Below are 19,001 nucleotides of genomic sequence, written 5' to 3' on the forward strand. Positions count from 1 at the left end.
ATCTCCTGACCTTGTGATCCACCCGTCTCGGCCTCCCAAAGTGCTGGGATTACAGGCTTGAGCCACCGCACCTGGCCTTCTAATTCTTAATATTCTGAAATTTTATTGTGATGTGCTTTTACGTGGAGTTCTTTTCATGTATACTACTAGCTGCTAAGTCCTTTTTGTTCTGCATGGTCTCTATTTGCTACAAGTTCATTCTTTGATTCGTTTCCACTCGTTATTAGAGGGTTTCTATCAAATGTCTTGTCATTCTTGATTATCCTCTTGTATTTAAAAGTGAGATGTGTCCGGCCAGACGCAGTGGCTTACGCCTGTAATCCCAGCACTTTTGGAGGCCAAGGTGGGTGGATCACGAGGTCAGGAGTTCAAGACCAGCCTGGCCAATATAGTGAAACCCCATCTCTACTAAAAATACAAATATTAGCTGGGCATGGTTGCATGCCCCTGTAGTCCCAGCTACTCGGGAGGCTGAGGCAGGAGAATGGTATGAACCCGGGAGGTAGAGCTTGCAGTGAGCCGAGATCGCGCCACTGCACTCCAGCCTGGGCGACAGGCGAGACTCCATCTCAAAAAATAAAATAAAATAATAAAATAAGTAAAATAAAATAAAATAGTGAGATATGATAGTCCTATTTTAGAAGCTCTGTTTTCATTGGTGGGGCTTGTCATTTGGTGGCCCTTACTATAGGAGTTGATTAACCATTGATGAGGGATTATCCACCTTCCAGCATCTGTAGGTCTTTTGTCTTAGGCAAGTCATTTTTCCCTCAGAGGAATCAACCCATCTTTTGCCTGCTTTCTCATAGCCCAGGGGAGCAAAAAGGGGTTTGTGTTTGACTGTTGCTGTCAGTGTTGCACTTCATCTCTGTTCGTAGTTGTGCATGGTGCGGGTGAGTACCCAGCCTGTCTGTTCAACATATTCTGAGTAAATGTTCAGACTTGTGCTAGAATCGTGAAGGTAGGGGAGGTGGGAGGAGGCTGCCTTGGGTAGTGGAGATGATCTAGAGCTCTGATTGTATCTTTTAGGACTCTGAGCGATCTTCCTGTTTTGAACCCTATGCTCTTTTCAGAGTACTTGATGCCACAGATTGCTGATCTTTTCCTGGGTTTTGAGTGTTTGCTAACATAGTTTCACCTCTACCAATTTTATAGGCTTAGGTTTCATCTTTTTTTGGTCTCTAAGTTAACGTTTATCCATCTGCTTTCCAGTTCCCAAAATGGTTTTCACATCTCTTGTCTGCTATTCTCTTCTCTCTTGCTCTTTGTCCTCAAGGATTTATGCCAATTTTTATTCATTTGGTTTCATTTTAACAAGGTTTTAAAAGAGAAAAGAGGGGAATGTATAAGTAGAGCGACTCACCCTCAGTTGTACAGGGTGTTCCTTTTAAGAGGGTTCCCTCCTGATCAGAACTAGGATCTCTGACTTGGCACTTTGGGAGGCTGAGGGAAGTGGATTGCTCGAGTCTAGGAGTTCAAGACCAGCCTGGGCAACATGGCAAAACCCAGTCTGTATTTTAATTTATTTATTATCTATTTATTTTTATTTATTTATTTTTTGAGACAGAGTCTTGCTGTGTCACCTGACTGACAGACTGGAGTCCAATGGCCTGATCTCTACAAAACTGCCACCTCAGCCTCCCAAGAAGCTGGGATTACAGTTATGTGCCACCATCCCTGGCTCATTTTTGTATTTTTAGTAGAGACAGGGTTTCACCATGTTGGCCAGGCTGGTCTCAAACTCCTGGCCTCAAGTAATCCACCCACCCAGCCTCTCAAAGTGCTGGGGTTACAGGAATGAGCCACCACGCCTGGTCAGCCACTGCACCCAGCCCCGTCTCTATTTTTATTTTTATTTTCTTCAGGCTTAATTCACTTTATTTTTCTTGTATAAAAACCCTATGTTGTAGCCACAGCTGGAGCCTGGACCCACTGCACGGAGACTCTGGTGTGGGTCAGTGAATTCCTGATAGGGAGACTTGGTAAATACAGTTTCCTTCCAGAGGTCAGGGGTCAGGTAGCTGTAGGTCTTAGAGATGGCATCAAAGTTGGCCTTGGCGAAGTTGCCCAGGGTGGCAGTGCAGCCCCGGGCTGAGGTGTAGCAGTCATCGATACCAGCCATCATGAGCAGCTTCTTGGGCACAGGCGCTGAGACGATGCTAGTGCCCCTGGGTGCAGGGATGAGGCGCACCAGCACAGAGCCGCAGCCGCCGGTCACCTTGCAAGGGACGGTGTGGGGCTTGCCGATCTTGTTCCCCCAGCAGCCCCTGCGCACGGAGACAATGGAGAGTTTGGCCAAGATGATGGCCCCACAGATGGCGGTGGCCACCTCCTTGGAGCACTTAACACCCAGGCCGACGTGGCCATTGTAGTCCCCGATAGCAACAAACGCCTTGAAACTGGTGCGCTGGCCAGCACTGGTCTGCTTCTGCACCAGCATAATCTTCAAAACCTCGTCTTTGAGAGAGGCCCGCAAGAAAAAGTCAATTATCTCAGATTCCTTAAGGGGCAGGGAGAAGAGGTAGATCTCCAGGGACTTGATCTTCATGTCCTTGACCAAGCGGCCCAGCTTGGTGAGGGGCATCCACTCCTTATTCTCGGCCTTGCCTCTGCGAGTTCCATGGCCTTGGCCCGGCCCCGTCCACTGCCGCGACCCCGCCCCGGATGCCACTGCTGAAACCTCCGCGGAAGCCACCGCGGTTCCCCATCCCAGGGCCACTAGGCTCCGCCACTGCACCGGCGTCATCCGCCATTAGGTGTTTTCTCGGAGAAGAAGTATTTTTATTTTTATTTCTTTTTTTGAGATGGAGTTTCGCTCTTGTTGCCCAGGCTGGAGTGCAATGGTGCAAGCTCGGCTCACGGCAACCTCCACCTCCCAGCTTCAAGCGATTCTCCTGCCTCAGCCTCCTGAGTAGCTGGGACTATGGGCGCATGCCACCATGCCCAGCTAATTTTTGTATTTTTAGTAGAGATGGGGTTTCACCATGTTGGCCAGGATAGTCTGAATCTCTTGACCTCGTGATCCACACGCCTCAGCCACCCAAAGTGCTGGGATTACAGGCGTGAGCCACCACGCCTGGCTGCTAGTTTGAAAAATATAAAAAAATAAATAAGGAACTAGGCTCTCTAAGAAAACAAACAAACAAACAAAAAAAACAAAGAGGGGGCCCTGCTTAAGGTATTTGAAATGAAGGGTTAAAATCTATCCTGGACCTGGTGTGGTGGCTCATGCCTACAATCCCAGAACTTTGAGAGGCCGAGGCGGGAGGATCACTTGAGGTCAGGAATTTGAGACCAGCCTGGCCAACATGGCGAAAACTTGTCTCTACTAAAACTACAAAAATTAGGCGTGGTGATGCACGCCTGTAATTCCAGCTACTCGGGAGGCTGAGGCACAAGAATCACTTGCACCTGGGAGGCAGAGGTTGCAGTGAGCCAAGATCATGCCACTGCAGTCCAGCCTGGGTGACAGAGCCAGACTCTGGGGGAAAAAAAAAAAATCCAACCTGAGCTTGATTCACAGTGCCTTGAACTTGTTTAGCCCTGAGGAAGGCAGCGTCTCTAATTCACAATGGTCTTATGCTGAGGGTAGCCTTGGACATATGTATTTGTTGCTGTTGTCTTTAGCTAGTAACTTGAATCTGAGGTATATTTCTGCTTTGTTTCTTTAAAATTCTGTAGTAAATTGTTAATGGTTTTTCCTGGGTGAAGATATCTTTTTTTTTTTTTTTTTTTGGTAAATGTCCCTATGTATTTCCTGTGAATATAGTAACAAATTAGTTTTATCTGTAAATCTCTAGACTAGTTTCCAGTGTGGCTAGCTAGCTGACACCTAACTGGGCACTCAGTAACCTCAGTTAATGCTCATTGACTTTTGCTCTCATGCCATCCAAACTCAGACTCAAGCATGACTTTATTACTTCAAAATTCTGAGTAACAAATTCTTGTCCCATAAACAGTGACTCACAGAAGGAGACTGATTCTAAAGCATTGTGAAATATATTTTTTACTTTTTTTACTTTTTGTTTTTTTGTTTGGTTTTGTTTTTTGAGACAGAGTCTTCCTCTGTTGTTCAGACTAGAGTGCAGGGGCATGATCATGGCTCATTGCCACCTCCACTTTCCAGGCTTAACTGATCTTCCCACCTCAGCCTCCCGAGTAGCAGGGACCACAGATATGTGACACCATACCTGGCTAATTGTTATTTTTGTAGAAATGGGGTCTTGCCATGTTGCCCACACTAGTCTTAAACTCCTGGGCTCAAGGGATCTTCCCACCTCGGCCTCCTAAAGTGCTGGGATTACAGGTGTGAGCCAACACGTTTGGCCTGAAATATATTTTTTAAATTGAAATAATGTATAAAAGGAAATACACCTCGTGAAGGCTAGTTAACTGATGACCTTGTTCAGTATTCAAGGAGAAGTTAAAGTTAGTTCTCAAAGAAGACAATAGATGCAAAGTTCATGTTGAAGGGAGTTTGTTGTCCTGTTCATGTCCTACCTAATTCTACTACTCACCATCTTTGATTTCTTAACTTTGGCATAAAGAAGAGAGAGGAAGGAGAAGAAAGGAGATAAAGAATAACTATTGGGGGCTGGGCGCAGTGGCTCACGCCTATAATCCCAGCACTTTGGGAGGCCAAGGCAGGCGAATCATGAGGTCAGGAGATCGAGACCATCCTGGCTAACATGGTGGAAACCCCATCTCTAGTAAAAATACAAAAAAATTAGCCGGGCGTGGTGGCAGGCTCCTGTAGTCCCAGCTACTCGGGAGGTTGAGACAGGAGAATGGCGTGAACCCGGGAGGCAGAGCTTGCAGTGAGCCGAGATTGCGCCATTGCACTCCAGCCTGGGCGACAGAGCCAGACTCCATCTCAAAAAAAAAAAAGAATAACTATTAAGCCGGGCATGGTGGCTCATGCACTTTGGGAGGCTGAGGCAGACAGATTGCCTGAGTTCAGGAGTTCGAGAACAGCCTGGGCAACATGGTGAAACCCTGTCTCTACTAAAGTACAAAAAATTAGCTGGGCATGGCGTCGTGCGCCTGTAATCCCAGCTACTCTGGAGGCCGAGGCAGGAGAATTGCTTGAACCCGGTAGGCGGAGGTTGCAGTGAGCTGAAATCGTGCCACTGCACTCCAGCCTGGTGACAGAGTGAGACTCCGTCTCAAAAAAAAAAAAAGAATAACTTGAGCTGACAATGAGTATCAGCAACATTTTCTACTGTGGCCTTTGTAGCTACAGACTGGTACTGGTCCATGGCCTGTTAGGAACCTGGCCCCACAGCAGGAGGTGAGCAGTAGCTGAGCAAGGATTAGCATCTGAGCTCTGCCTCCTGTCAGATCAGCAGCAGCATTAGATTCTCATAGGAGCAGGAACCCTATTGTGAACTGCACATGAGAGGGACCTAAGTTATGCATTCCTTATGTGAATCTAACAAATGCCTGATGATCTGAGGTGGAACAGTTATATCCCTGAACCATCCCCCCTCCCGCCAACCCCCCTCTGTCTGTGGAAAAATTGTCTTCCAGGAAATTGGTCCCTGGTGCCAAAAAGGTTGGGGACCAGTGCTTTATGGGAATACTGGGTAGAATATTGATTATTACAGTATTGGAACACAATTAAAGACAGCAAAAATCTTGAGTTCAGTAAAACAAAATACTTCTCAAATTTATTAGACCCATCATATATGCTTTTTAATTAGTTGTCTCTAGTTTTAACCTTTCCCATATATTTCATACAGAGAGACAGCTATAATGTAGCAACCTGTGGCTCTTGTCTTTTATTTCCAGAATAATGATGTTTTTCTTTAAGATAATAATTTCTTTTCTTTGTAGCTTTTCTTCCTATGAATTGTTATCTCTGCCTGTTGCTTTCTAGAAGAGGATCCAAAAGGAAAATGCTTTGCTGTTTAATCAATGTTTTAGGAGAGGCTACTCTACAGAACTGAGAATGACATAATTTAACTCACAAGGATGGCAAAAACTAAAAGAATTAGTTTATCTGTTTAGAGTATCTGAAGAAAATATCTGCTCATTGTTCTCTAAAGTGGATCTTGCCACCCACCAGTTGTTGAAATCTCAGCCTTGTCTTTGTACATCTCAGTGTGGAAAGAGGTCAGGGAAAAAATCCTATCTTGCCATCTTCCTTTATATATGGATTGGTTATTGTTTAGATGAAACTGTATCTATCTGACAGTGGCATATCTGTAGTACCTAGCAGCACAGTACCTACTAGTAGTAGGGCTTCAGTACTTTTTTTTTTTTTTTTTGCATAAATCCTGAAGTAACTATTAAGTTCTGGGACAGTAGTTCAAAGGGCATAATAAAAAGGGATGAAACATCAAGTTTCTGGAAAATTGTGGTGTATTTGTGTATTTTCTTGCATTTGTGCAGAGACTAGTAAAAGTAAACCTAATTAGATTTTCAAAAGTATTCATTGATTATACTCGAAAAATATTTATGGAGTACTTCCTGTGATCAGGCACAGTGTTAACCCCTGGTATAGAGTGTTGAAGGAGACCTTTAGGAGTCATGAAAGAGGGAATACCCTCCTTCATGAAACTTCCAGCAGTTTATTCTGGTAAGGAAACACTATAAAAATAGCTCTTCTGCCTGAGATAAGTGTTACAAAGGAAAATTACTCCTGATTGTCTATGAATGTGGTGTCTCCAGGTTAATTTTTCTGAAAACGAATGTGGATAGTAGAGTCTCTAAAGAAGTTATCAGGCCAGGCACTGTGGATCACTTGAGGCCAGGAGTTTGAAATGAGCTTGGCCAACAGGGCAAAACCCCACCTCTACTAAAAACACAAAAATTAGCCAGGCGTGGTGGCACACGGCTGTAATTCCAGCTACCAGTGAGGCTGAGGCAAGACAATCGCTTGAACCTAGGAGGCAGAGGTTGCAGTGAGCCAAGATCGCGCCATTGCACTCCGCCTGGGTGACAGAGCAAGACTCTGTCTCAGGGAAAAAAAAAAAAAGATATATATATATATATATATAGGATGGGTGAGACATATATGTCCTTTGTATGTACTTGTTAGAAATGCAAAGATGATATTTTTGATATATAATGCTCTCTCCCTCCATTCTTGCAGTTTGGCTTGATTTATTTAATTTCTCGTTAGCTCTTTTTTTAAAAATGATTGTGAGAGACTGGGTGTATTATATTTGTAATACACATATTTCTGTGGGGCTCAAAAGTTGTGATTTTCAGCCAGGTGTAGTGGCTTACACCTGTAATCTCAGCACTTTGGGAGGCTGAGGCAGGAGGATCTCTTGGGCCAGGAGTGTGAGACCAGCCTAGGCAACATAGTGAGACTCTGTCTCTACATGCATTCATAAAAAAAATTGTGACTTTTTTTTTTCAACACCTATCATGCTTGGACCCTAAGCCTGATGTCAATCCAGAATCATTGGGTTTAGGTGCTGCTTTTATCTAAGTCCTAGCATTTTGAAGAGGTTCCTACTTGGCAGTGAAAATGCCTGTCTGAATGTAGAGATTCTCATTTTGATGGATACAGGTAATAAAACTCAAGTTAATAGTAGTGCTGTTAAGGATAGCTGCTTTTGATGGTCATACCAGTTTGTATTTAGATAGGATTAGGGCTGAGTGTGGTGGCTCATGCCTGTAATCCCAGCACTTTGGGAGGCTGAGGCCAGAGAATTGCTTGAGCTCAGGAGTTTGAGACCAGCCGGTAACATAGTGAGACCTTGTCTCTACAAAAAAAAAAAAATGCCAGGTATGGTGGCAGGCACCTGTAGTCCCAGCTCCTCAAGTGTCTGGGGTGGGAGGATCACTTGAGCCTGGGAGGCAGAGGTTGTAGTGAGCTGAGATCACAGCACTGTACTCCAGCCTAGGTGACAGAGCAAGACGCTGTCTCAAAAAAAAACCAAAAGGACTGGGCGCGGTTTCTCACGCCTGTAATCCCAGCACTTTGGGAGGCCAAGGCAGGTGAATCACAGGGTCAAGAGATCGAGACCGTCCTGGCCAACATGGTGAAACCCCTTCTCTACTAAGAATACTAAAATTAGCTCGGCATCGTGGAGCACGCCTGTAGTCCCAGCTACTTGGGAGGCTGAGGCAGGAGAATCACTTAAACCCAGGAGGCAGAGGTTGCAGTAAGTCGAGATGGTGCCACTGCACTCCAGCCTGGCGACAGAGCAAGACTCCGTCTAAAAAATAAATAAATAAATAAATAATTAAAAAAGGATTAGAATTTAGAAGAGAGAATACAATTCTGACATTTTGTTAATCTTATAAGGCATCTGAGGCCAAGAAAGCTTAAGTGATCACAACTAATGTCTAGATATCTTGAAGGTGCTAGAAAACCATAATAGAAGCCAGGAAAGCTTCCTTTGCACAATTAAGGTCTACTTGTTATAGAGGGAAGGGTAGGAGCAGATTGGGAGAGACCTCCCGAATCTTTTTAAAGACAGCTAAAGTATTTGCATTATAGGTATTTCCCTCCATTAGAAGCTGTCCCTCCCAATTTTTTCCCCCATAGGTTGCTTATCAGATAGGTGATTAGCCAAATGCCTCATTAAAGTGGAGATTTAGTGCTTTCTCTCCATTTCCTTAGAGAATTACAGGATTATTACCGATTTGTCACCTGCTGACCAGTTTTATCTGACTGGGGAAACTTTGTGCTCTTGGATTATGCCATTTATTCTATAAGAAGGGGAAGAGGGGTCAGGTGGGGTAGCTCATGCCTATAATCCCAACACTTTGGGAGTTCGAGGTGTGAGGATCACTTGAGCCCACCAGGAATTTGAGACCAGCCTGGTCAAATTAGCTAAGGATTGTGGCGGGTACCTGTGGTCCCAGCTACTTGGGAGGCTGAGATAGGAGGATCTCTCTTTTTTTTTTTTGAAACGGAGTTTCACTCTTGTCGCCCAGGCTGGAGTGCAATGGCACTATCTGGGCTCACTGCAACCTCTGCCTCCCAGGTTCAAGTGATTCTTCTGCCTCAGCCTCCCGAGTAGCTGGGGTTACAGGCATGTGCCACCACGCCCAGCTAATTTTGTATTTTTAGTAGAGACAGGGTTTTTCCACGTTGGTCAGGCTGGTCTCAAACTCTCGGCCTCCCAAAGTGCTGGGATTACAGGCATGAGCCACTGTGCCCGGCCAGTAGGAGGATCGCTTAAGCCCGGAAAGTTGAGACTGCAGTGAGGTGCTGCAATCAAGCCACTACACTCCAGCCTGGGCAGTGGAGTGAGACCTTAAAAAGAAGGGGAAGAGGAAGGCTGTAGAGACTACTGGAGATGATGGCAACGTCTTTCTCAGTCTTGTTTTTTGTTTGTTATTTGTGGAGATGGAATCTCGCTTTGTTGCCCATGCTGGTCTCAAACTCCTAGGCTCAAACTCCTGGGCTCAGGTGGTCCTCCTGCCTCAGCCTCCCGTAGTGCTGGAATTACAGGGGTGAACCACCATGCTTGGCCTGTAGTCTTTTTTTTTTTTTTTTTTTTTGAGATGGAGTTTCACTCTTGTTGCCCAGGCTGGAGTGCAATGGTAACCTCCGCCTCCGGGGTTCAAGCAATTCTCCTGCCTCAGCCTCCCAAGTAGCTGGGATTACAGTCATGTGCCACCACGCCTGGCTAATTTTGCATTTTTAATAGAGATGGGGTTTCACCATATTGGTCAGGCTGGTCTCAAACTTCTGACCTCAGGTTTTCCACCCATGTCAGCCTTCCAAAGTGGTGGGATTATAGGCATAAGCTACCACACCTGGCTGTGGCCCTCAGTCTTAATAGTACAACCAAGAAAATGTCTCAGCTACCCAAATAGGGGAGATGGTTTACACATCAGAATGTTATTTGGGGACTTTATCTCCTGAATTTGGTCCTGGGTTGCTCAAATGAACACTAGCTAGTTCCATTTTAGCTCTTCTGATGGAGCCCAGCGTAGACTGGTACAAGAATTGTGGAGGATGTCCCTGCTTTGTGTGCACATGTTCCAACCTGAAATAAGGGTGGTCTTAAGAAGCTAAAAAAGAAGAAGAACTCAACTGATTTTTTTAATTGATGGTTTAGTAGTCCACTTCTGACCTGTTCTTAGCATGAAAAGAACTACTGATATGAGGCTAATCATGGTTCTGAGATAAAAGTCAGTGGATGAAGCCCTTTTGGAGGATCCCTAGGGCACATTTAATAACAACAGAAACTGCAGTAGCAGCAGCAGCATTTATCAGACTATGTTCCAGGCAACAATACCAAATGCTTCTTATATATTTCATTTAATTATTGCAATAACTCTATGCAATACATACTAGCATAATTTTTATTTTACTAATGAGAAAATTGTGGCTTAAAGAAGTTAAATAACTTGCCTAAAGTTGTACAGTCAGTAGTGGAGGATCTGTTTAAAGCCAAGATGGCTCTCTTCAAAGTCCATTTGTCATAATCATTACTTCCTATTTATCTTCATCCCCTTTACTTCTATTTGAATAGTCTTTCTTTCCTTATCTCATCTGTTCTGAACCAAGGCCCTCCTCTACTTCTTCCTAAAATAGTCCACATCTATGGAGCTTCTCAGGGATATACTTTTTTTGTGAGATTTTTCTTTCTATAAGATTAAAATTATAAATCAAATGGCTAAAAATTTTTACATATTATAAACAGACCCAGACACTTACAGAGATTATAGAGATTTGGCAGGAAAAACTCGATACTTTTGGAAAGCTCTTGATGGTATTCACAGATAAGCAATAGTGAAAATTGAGACTAATGGATACTGGTAAAAAATTAGATGTGGCATGGTTGATCATACTGGTTGTGATTAAAGCTAAAACATTAAAGTTTGCTAGAAAGTTGAAGAGCTGAATTTGGGCTGGATGGAGAAAGTAAGAAAAAAACACACTGCACATGGTCCTCGTTTATGAACTTAAATCTTTCCTGGCTGCTGACTACTTGCTGATTAGAAATCTGAACTCCCAACCTGTGTGCTAGGAAATCTAGCCTTTTATTGGCCTGGTTTAAGAGGGATTTAGATTGTGCTCAGTATTGAAGTGTTTGGGTCGGAACTATTTTAATATTATCTGTGGATAAATATAAAGTCATACATATTAGTAGGGGAGAGAGCGTATGGGATAAATTGATCTCTTTTCTCCCTTTGCTCTGTATTTATTTTTAGAGAAGGGGTCTTACTCTGTTGCCCAGGCTAGAATGCAGTGGCGCGTTATCAGCTCACTGCAACTTCTGCTTCCTGGGTTCAAGCGATTCTACTGCCTCAGCTTCCTGAGTAGCTGGGATTAAAGGTATGCGCCACCACACCCAGCTAATTTTTGTATTAGTAGAGATGGGGTTCGCCATGTTGGCCAGGCTGGTCTTGAACTCCTGGCCTCAGATGATCCATCCATCTCGGCCTCCCAAAGTGTTGGAATTGCACACGTGACCCACCTGGCCTTTATATAGAGTAAATATATATTTATTTTACATACACATAACACACACACATATACATGCATATATAGTTTTGTGTGTGTGTGTGTGTGTGTGTGTGTGTATATATATATATAAAAGTTATCTGGGTTTTGAGTAGTCATGTAACCCAGGAAAGGAATCCAGAAATCAGTATAGATCTCCTTAAGATAAGAGCAGTAGCTTTCAATGTCAGTTTACAAGCTAATGGTTGTGCTGACCATAACCATTTGTTGTTTGTTGGCATTGAAAACAAGCACAAAATGTTATCCCTTGAAGATAAAGACAAATAAGTTCAAAAGTAGAAAACTTTGTACATTTCTGAATAATACCTTAAAAAGGTCCCGAGAAGAGTAAATAAACTACTCTGGAAATGTAGGCAATACCATAGAGTTTTCTTTAAGTTCCAGAAAGCCTGGAAGTTGGTTGAGTAATATGTATCAAAAAGCCTTAAAAGGCCAGGCATGCTCACATATGCATATAATCCCAGCACTTTGGGAGGCTGAGGTGGGAGGATTCCTTGAGTCCAGGAGTTCAAGACCAGCCTCCGAGGCCGGGTGCAGTGGCTCATGCCTGCAATCCCATCACTTTGGGAGGCCAAGGTGGGCAGATCATGAGGTCAAGAGATTGAGACCATCCTGGCCAACATGGTGAAACCCCGTATCTACTAAAAATACAAAAATTAGCTGGGTGTGGTGGCACGTGCCTGTAGTCCCAGCTACTCAGGAAGCTGAGGCAGGAGAATTGCTTGAACCTGGGAGGCAGAGGTTGCAGTGAGCCAAGATTGTACCACTGCACTCCAGCCTGGGTGACAGAGCGAGACTCTGTCTCAAAAAAAAAAAACAAAAAAAAACCAGCCTCCTCAACAAAGCGAGATCCTGTCTCTATAACAAATGTTTTAAAAAAAGTCTTAAAATGTGCATACCCTTTTACTTGCTTATATGTAGGACTTTACCCTATGAAACTAGTGAAACAAGTGCAAAGATATTTCTCTCAGCCAGGCGTGGTGGCTCATGCTTGTAATCCCAGCAATTTGGGAGGTCGAGGTGGGTAGATCGCTTGAGCCCATGAGATTGAGAACAGCCTGGGCAACATGGTGAGACCCTATCTCTACTAAAAAAAAAATTTTTTTTTTTTTTTTTTTTTGAGCAGAGTGTTGCTCTGTCACTAGGCTGGAGTGCAGTGGCACAATCTCAACCTACTACAACCTCCACCCACCAGGTTCAAGTGATTCTCTTGCCTCAGCCTCCCAAGTAACTGGGACTACAGGCACGCACAACCACGCCTGGCTAATTTTTGTATTTTCAGTAGAGACGGAGTTTCACCATGTTGGCCAGGCTGGTCTTGAACTGACTTCAGGTGATCCGCCCGCCTTGGCCTCCCAAATTGCTGGGATTGCAGGCGTTAGCCACCACACCCAGCCTTTTTTAAATCACCTGGTGGAATGTGCCTGTGGTCTCAGCTACTTGGCAGACCAGGTAGATCACTGGAGCTCTGGGGGTCAAGGCTGTAGTGAGCTGTGATCACACCACTGCGCTCCAGCTTGTCAACAGAGGTAAGACTCTGCCTCAAAAAAAAAAAAAAAAAAAAAGAAGAAGAAGATATTTCTCTCAGCCTTGTTTATACAAGTGAAAATTAGGACAACTTAAATATCCATTTATAGTTAATTGGTCAAATGAATAGTGGTTTGTTTGTTCAAAATAATTCTATTCAGCTGGGCATGGTGGCTCACGCCAATAATCCCGGCACTTTGGGAGGCCAAGGCAGATGGATCACTTGAGGCCAGGAATTCGAGACCAGTCTGGCCAACATGGTGAAACCCCATCTCTACTAAAAGTACAAAAAATTTAGCCAGCTCTGGTGGCAGGTGCCTGTAATCCCAGCTTGGGAGGCTAAGGCATGAGAATTGCTTGAACCCAAAAGGTGGAGGCTGCAGTGAGCTGGGATCGCGTCACTACGCTCCAGCCTGCGTGACAAAGTGAGACTCTGTCTCAAAAAAATAATAATGATAATAATTCTGTTCAAGCATTTAAAATTATGTTTTAAGTTGGCCAGGCGTGGTGGCTCACGAGGCCCACAATCCCAGCATTCTGGGAAGCCAAAGCAGGCAGATCACCTGCGGTCAGGAGTTCAAGACCAGACTGGCCAACATGGTGAAACCCCTTCCTCTACTAAAAAAAAAAAAAAAAAAAATTAGCCGGGCATGGTGGCGGGCATCTGAAATACCAGCTGCTTGGGAGGCTGAGGCAGGAGAATCACTTGAACCCAGGAGGCGAAAGTTGCAGTGAGCTGGGATCATGCCACTGCACCCTAGCCTGGGCAACAGAGCAAGACTCTGTCTCAAAAAAATACATAAATAAATAAAATAAAAATAATGTTTTAAGTTATAGCTAATTGACACAAAAATGTTCATGCTGCAGTGAAATTCTGGTAATCTGGCCTTTCATAGTCTGAAAAATCGAGTTGTTCTAGGAGAAATAAGAGTCATCCAGAATGTTCTCTTGTTTGTTTTTGAGAGAGTCTTGCTATCTTAACCAGGCTGGAGTGCAGTGGTGCAATCACAGCTCACTGCAACCTCCGCCTCCCAGACTCACGTAATACTCCCACCTCAGCTTCCCCAGTAGCTGGGACTACAGGTGCGTGCCACCACACCTGGCTAATGTTTTGTTTTTTTGTTTGTTTGTTTTGTTTTGTTTTTTGTAGATACAGGGTTTCACCATGTTGCCCAGCCTGATCTCAAACTCCTAGACTCAAGTGATCCACCCACCTTGGCCTCCATCAGTGCTGGGATTACAGGTGTAAGCCACTGTACCCGGACATTCCAGAACATTCTGATGATTCAACCATAACTCATTTCATAGTATAATTGAGTGGATAAGAAGGGTTGGTGTTTGCTCTCTCACCATATATTAATAGTTTTGTGTTGGAACTCCTTGACTGTCAATCAAGTATTATGTTTGAGGAAGACGTAAAAATTTAATACTTTTAAGATTAGGAGAGGTTTGAGGGGTTTGATATCATGAATACACATATTAAGGATGAAGCATGACCCTGCCCTCTTAAAAGACTAAAGAAATATTCCATCAGCAGTTTACTTTAGAAGAACTGTAAGAATAGGTTGATACTGAACCGACTCCCAGAGCCAGGTAGCTGAAAGGGCACTGTGATTGTTATCTTACTAGGAACACATGGAGTGGGACTAAGGCAGTTTTCTGCAGAAAAGAGGGATTCTGGGCAGACAAAAACTACAGGTGCACTATGTTTTGTTTTGTTTTTGTTTGTTTTAAATTAAAACCAGAAAAGGCAAAGACTTGGAGAACATATGCTCATTTTTTTTTTTTTTTTTTTTTTTTAAGCCAGGGTCTCACTCTGTCACCCAGGCTGGAGTGCAGTGGCATGATCTCAGCTCACTGCAACCGCCACCTTCTGAACTCAGGTGATCCTCTCACCTCAACCACCTGAGTAGCTGGGACTACAGGCTCTTGACACCACATCCGGCTAATTTTTTTTAGTCTGGCTAATTTTTTTTTTTTTTTATTTTGGAATTTTTGGTAAAGGCAGGGTTTCAGCACGTTGCCCAGCCTGGTCTCTAACTCCTGAGCTCAAGCAATCTACCTGCCTCGGCCTCCCAAAGTGCTGGGATTAGAGGCATCAGCCAGTGCGCCTGGTCACAAAATGTAAAGATTTTGAGGGCCATTGACTTAAACTCCAGAAGCTGGTCCAATCAGAATGAATGTAAGGATTTTTGTTAGTGTGATTAGAAAAGAATGTGTCTCTTTCTACTGGGTTTGGAGCTATGAGTTTATAAAATTTGGGCTGGGCATGGTGGCTCACGCCTGTAATCTCAGCACTTTGGGAGGCTGAGACAGGTGAATCACCTGAGGTCAGGAGTTTGAGACCAGCCTGGCCAACATGGTGAAACCCTGTCTCTACTAAAAATACAAAAAATTAGCTGGGTGTGGTGGTGGGCATCTGAAATGCCAGCTACTCTGGAGGCTGAGGCAGGAGAATCACTTGAACCCAGGAGGCAGAGGTTGCAGTGAGCTGAGATCTTGTTACTGCACTCCAGCCTGAGCAACAGAGGAAGAGTCTGTCTCAAAAAAAAAAAAAAAATTTGAAGTGCTACAGCCACCTTGCCATCCAGGAGGAGATCCTGGCTGACAATGCAGCTGTGCCAGAGAAAACACCAAGAGAGGGAGGGTTCGCAATTGGGCCCCAAGACATCATTTGAGCCCCTACATCAGGCCATGCCTGATTTGGACTTTTTCAGTTACACGAGAGCCACTAAATTCTCTTTTTGAATCAGGTTGGCAGTGATTTTATATCACTTCTAGCTGAACGAGTCCTGATACAATATCCTTAGGGGTCATAACCTCCAACTACTTCATGTCTTGAAGTTTGGAGAAGTGAAGTGACTTACTTAAGGTTATACAGATAAATGGCAAAAAACTGGGACTAAAACCTGGCCGCTTCCCACCTCCTTTAATAAGATAATTACTCCAGTGTGTAAATCACTTTAAGGAGGCTTGGGGTAAAGTCTGTGATGGGTTTAAGGATGCCATTTAAGTAATGGAAATCAGCCCTGCTCTCGTAGTGTCATTTGGAATGACAATGACTGCTATTGACAGAAAACCGACCCCACCATCATAGCTCTTATTTTTCTCAGACTTTGGATAAGTGGGCTGTCCATAGATCATAGTATCTTCATGATAGGTAGCTTAATAAATAATTTGTGAACTCACTGGATAACATTTGGCTAGCTGTTTTAATGTTGCCCATTCCCTCGGCCTCCTGAGCTTCTAGAATCAGCAGACTCGTTTTTCCATGGTGTGTCTAGTAATATGAAATGAAATATCTGAAATATGGATCTCAAATATATAAATATATGCCAAGCTCTTTTTTTTTTTTTTTTTTTTTTTGGAGACAGAGTCTCATTCTGTTGCCCAGGCTAAAGTGCAGTGGCACAATCTCAGCTCACTGCAACCTCTGCCTCCCAGGTTCAAGTGATTCTCCTGACTCAGCCTCTGGAGTAGCTGGGCTGGGATTACAGGCATGCACCACTATGCCCAGCTAATTTTTTTGTATTTTTAGTAGAGACGGGGTTTCACCATATTGGCCAGGCTAGTCTCGAACTCCTGACCTTGTGATCCATCCACCTCAGCCTCCCAGAGTGCTGGGATTACAGGCATGAGCCACTGTGCTCTTCTTGCCTTAGGAGTTTGCATATGCTGTTCCCTCGGCCTGTAGTGCTTATCCCTTGGTTCTTCACATGGATGGCTCCTTCTCATCTTCTTGTCTTTCAGGCCTCAGTTTAAATCCCAGACTTAGGCCAGGCACGGTGGCCCACGCCTGTAATCCCAGCACTTTGGGAGGCCGAGGCAGGCGGATCACAAGGTCAGGAGTTCAAGACCAGCCTGACCAACATGATGAAACCCCATCTCTACTAAAAATACAAAAATTAGCCAGGCATGGTGGTGCATGCCTGAAATCCCAGCTACTTGGGAGGCTGAGGCAGGAGAATCACTTGAACCTGGGAGACGGAGGTTGCAGTGAGCCGACATCAGGCCTCTGCACTCCAGCCTGGGTGACAGACCAAGACTCTGTCTCAAAAAAAAAAGAAAAAATCCAGTCTTAGAGATGCCATCTCTGATTACCCGAGGTAGCTCCCTTCTCATTGTTCTCTTTATCACATGACCTATTTGTTTCCTAATAACAGTTTCTAATTTGTATCTAATTTGTATTTACTTACCAGTCCCTTTCATTTAGCACCTATACTCAGTGTGTATAGCATAGGAGCCACACATAAGAAGTACTCAATAATTATTTGTTAAATGATTGGGTTCTATGTGTCCTAGGCTTGAAAAACACTAAAAAGCACTATTTGCACCTTTTCACCAACCCTGCCCCCAAGTACCTTAATTGCCCTTACACCTGTACTGACTGAAAATACGGCACAAATCCTGAAGAGAAAGGGAAACTAAAAGCTGTGCTTAACTACTATGCTGAGAGTTGTCTCAGGCAGTTTTGAATTAATATTTTATTATCTCTATTCTTAGCTTGTCGTGCCTTGTTTTTTCTTTTCTCTGTGACTTCTCACCTACCCACTTGACTCTGACTCAGATTCCTGACACTTAAAGGGTATATCAGAGAAATGAGATGGCCCTGAGCACAGGGGAGGAAGGATGGAATGACAAGGGCCACCAGAAACCTCTTTCAGGACTCTAATCACTCTAAGGTCACAGTTTAGAGTCTAGAATGAGAGGGACTTTTTGAGTGCCTCTTTTTCTTGCTCAGTGCCCTCAGCTTGAGTGCTTAGCTGGCAGGCGGGCACCTTTTCCTCCTCAGTTACTGTCAAAGCAACATGAAGGTCAGGCAGAGAGAGACAAATGAGAGCAGCTCAGGGAAAGGAGGTTACCACGGTAACAAGCAGGAGGGACTGCTATTTGGAAACAGGCCTAATCTTTCTCCTCCTTCTCCCTGCTTCTCAGCACAGGAAGATGGGTATTGTTTAGCTGACCTGCATCCTTGGGGTGGGAACCATAATCCCTTTCTGACAGTTCCCAATGACACTGGAGTGAGCTGCTTTGCATTTTAATTTGATAAGCAGCAGCGGCAGTTTTCTCTGAAGTGCTGAAAACATGGCTTTTTCTGGCCCTGTTCCAGATAGGATTCTGGTTGCCACAGAGAGGGGTTTGATATTGTTGTTTATTTCTCAACAAAGATCTTGCATATTTGCATAAATGTGGAAGATGCTGCTTGGTTCTAGACAACCAGAATCAAATGAATACAGGCTATCTTTAGGTTATGAATATCTGCCCTAAGAAGGTCACAGAGATACTGCCCCCATCCTCAGCTCACAGGACCACCCAGTGACCTGTGCAGTGGATCTTCTGACTTAATGTCCTTACTCTTCTGCCTCCCCCATCTACTTATATATCACGTTTTTCTCAGTCTCTTCCTTTACCTACCCTGTCCTTATGGTAACCCTTCACTATGTATATAAATATTCCTTCCTTTTCTTTCAAAATAAAAAGAGCATTTTAAACTAGAAAAATAAATTATCAATGTAATGAAAAAGTAAATGCCAAAAAACATAAGAGAAACTAAAAATCATCTAGAATCTTACTATAGACATGATGGCTAGAACATCCTTCCAGATCTAAACCTCTAATTCTATCTGCTGTTTTGTTTTGTTTTGAGACAGTCTCGCTCCATCCCCCAGGCTGGAGTGCAGTGGCACGGTCTCAGCTCACTGCAAACTCTGCCTCCGGGTTCAAGCGATTCTTGTGCCTCAGTCACCCAAGTACCTGGGATTACAGGTATGCACCACCACGCCTGGCTAATTTTTGTATTTTTAATAGAGACGGGGTTTTGCCATGTTGTCCATGCTGGTCTTAGACTCCTGGCCTCAAGTGATCCACCTGCTTCAGCCTCCCAAAGTGCTGGGACTACAGGCATGAGCCACCACATCCAGCCTTTATCTATGCATTTTATGAGTTGTATATACTTATGTATAGATCAATTTATTTTTATTTATTTATCTTTAATTTTTTAACTTTTTAATACTTCTCAAAAAAAAAAGTA

General features: G+C 43.9%; 2 protein-coding genes across 2 annotated transcripts in view; one reads left to right on the top strand and one right to left on the bottom strand.

Annotated features, from left to right (window-relative positions):
- Positions 1–2,757, bottom strand: part of LOC105530441 (40S ribosomal protein S2-like) — a 3,023-nt gene extending 266 nt beyond the window's left edge. The window contains exon 1 of the mRNA XM_011968003.1: positions 1,954–2,757. Within this exon, the coding sequence (XP_011823393.1) occupies positions 1,954–2,746 (793 nt within the window). The 5' untranslated portion in view covers positions 2,747–2,757. The remainder of the gene's footprint in view (positions 1–1,953) is intronic.
- ZNF609 (zinc finger protein 609) overlaps positions 1–19,001 on the top strand; it is a 232,395-nt gene that overhangs the window by 103,366 nt on the left and 110,028 nt on the right. The window lies entirely within an intron of this gene.

This window comes from Mandrillus leucophaeus, unplaced genomic scaffold, assembly GCF_000951045.1.
Source record: "Mandrillus leucophaeus isolate KB7577 unplaced genomic scaffold, Mleu.le_1.0 Scaffold12, whole genome shotgun sequence".
NCBI classification, from domain to species: Eukaryota; Metazoa; Chordata; class Mammalia; order Primates; family Cercopithecidae; genus Mandrillus; species Mandrillus leucophaeus.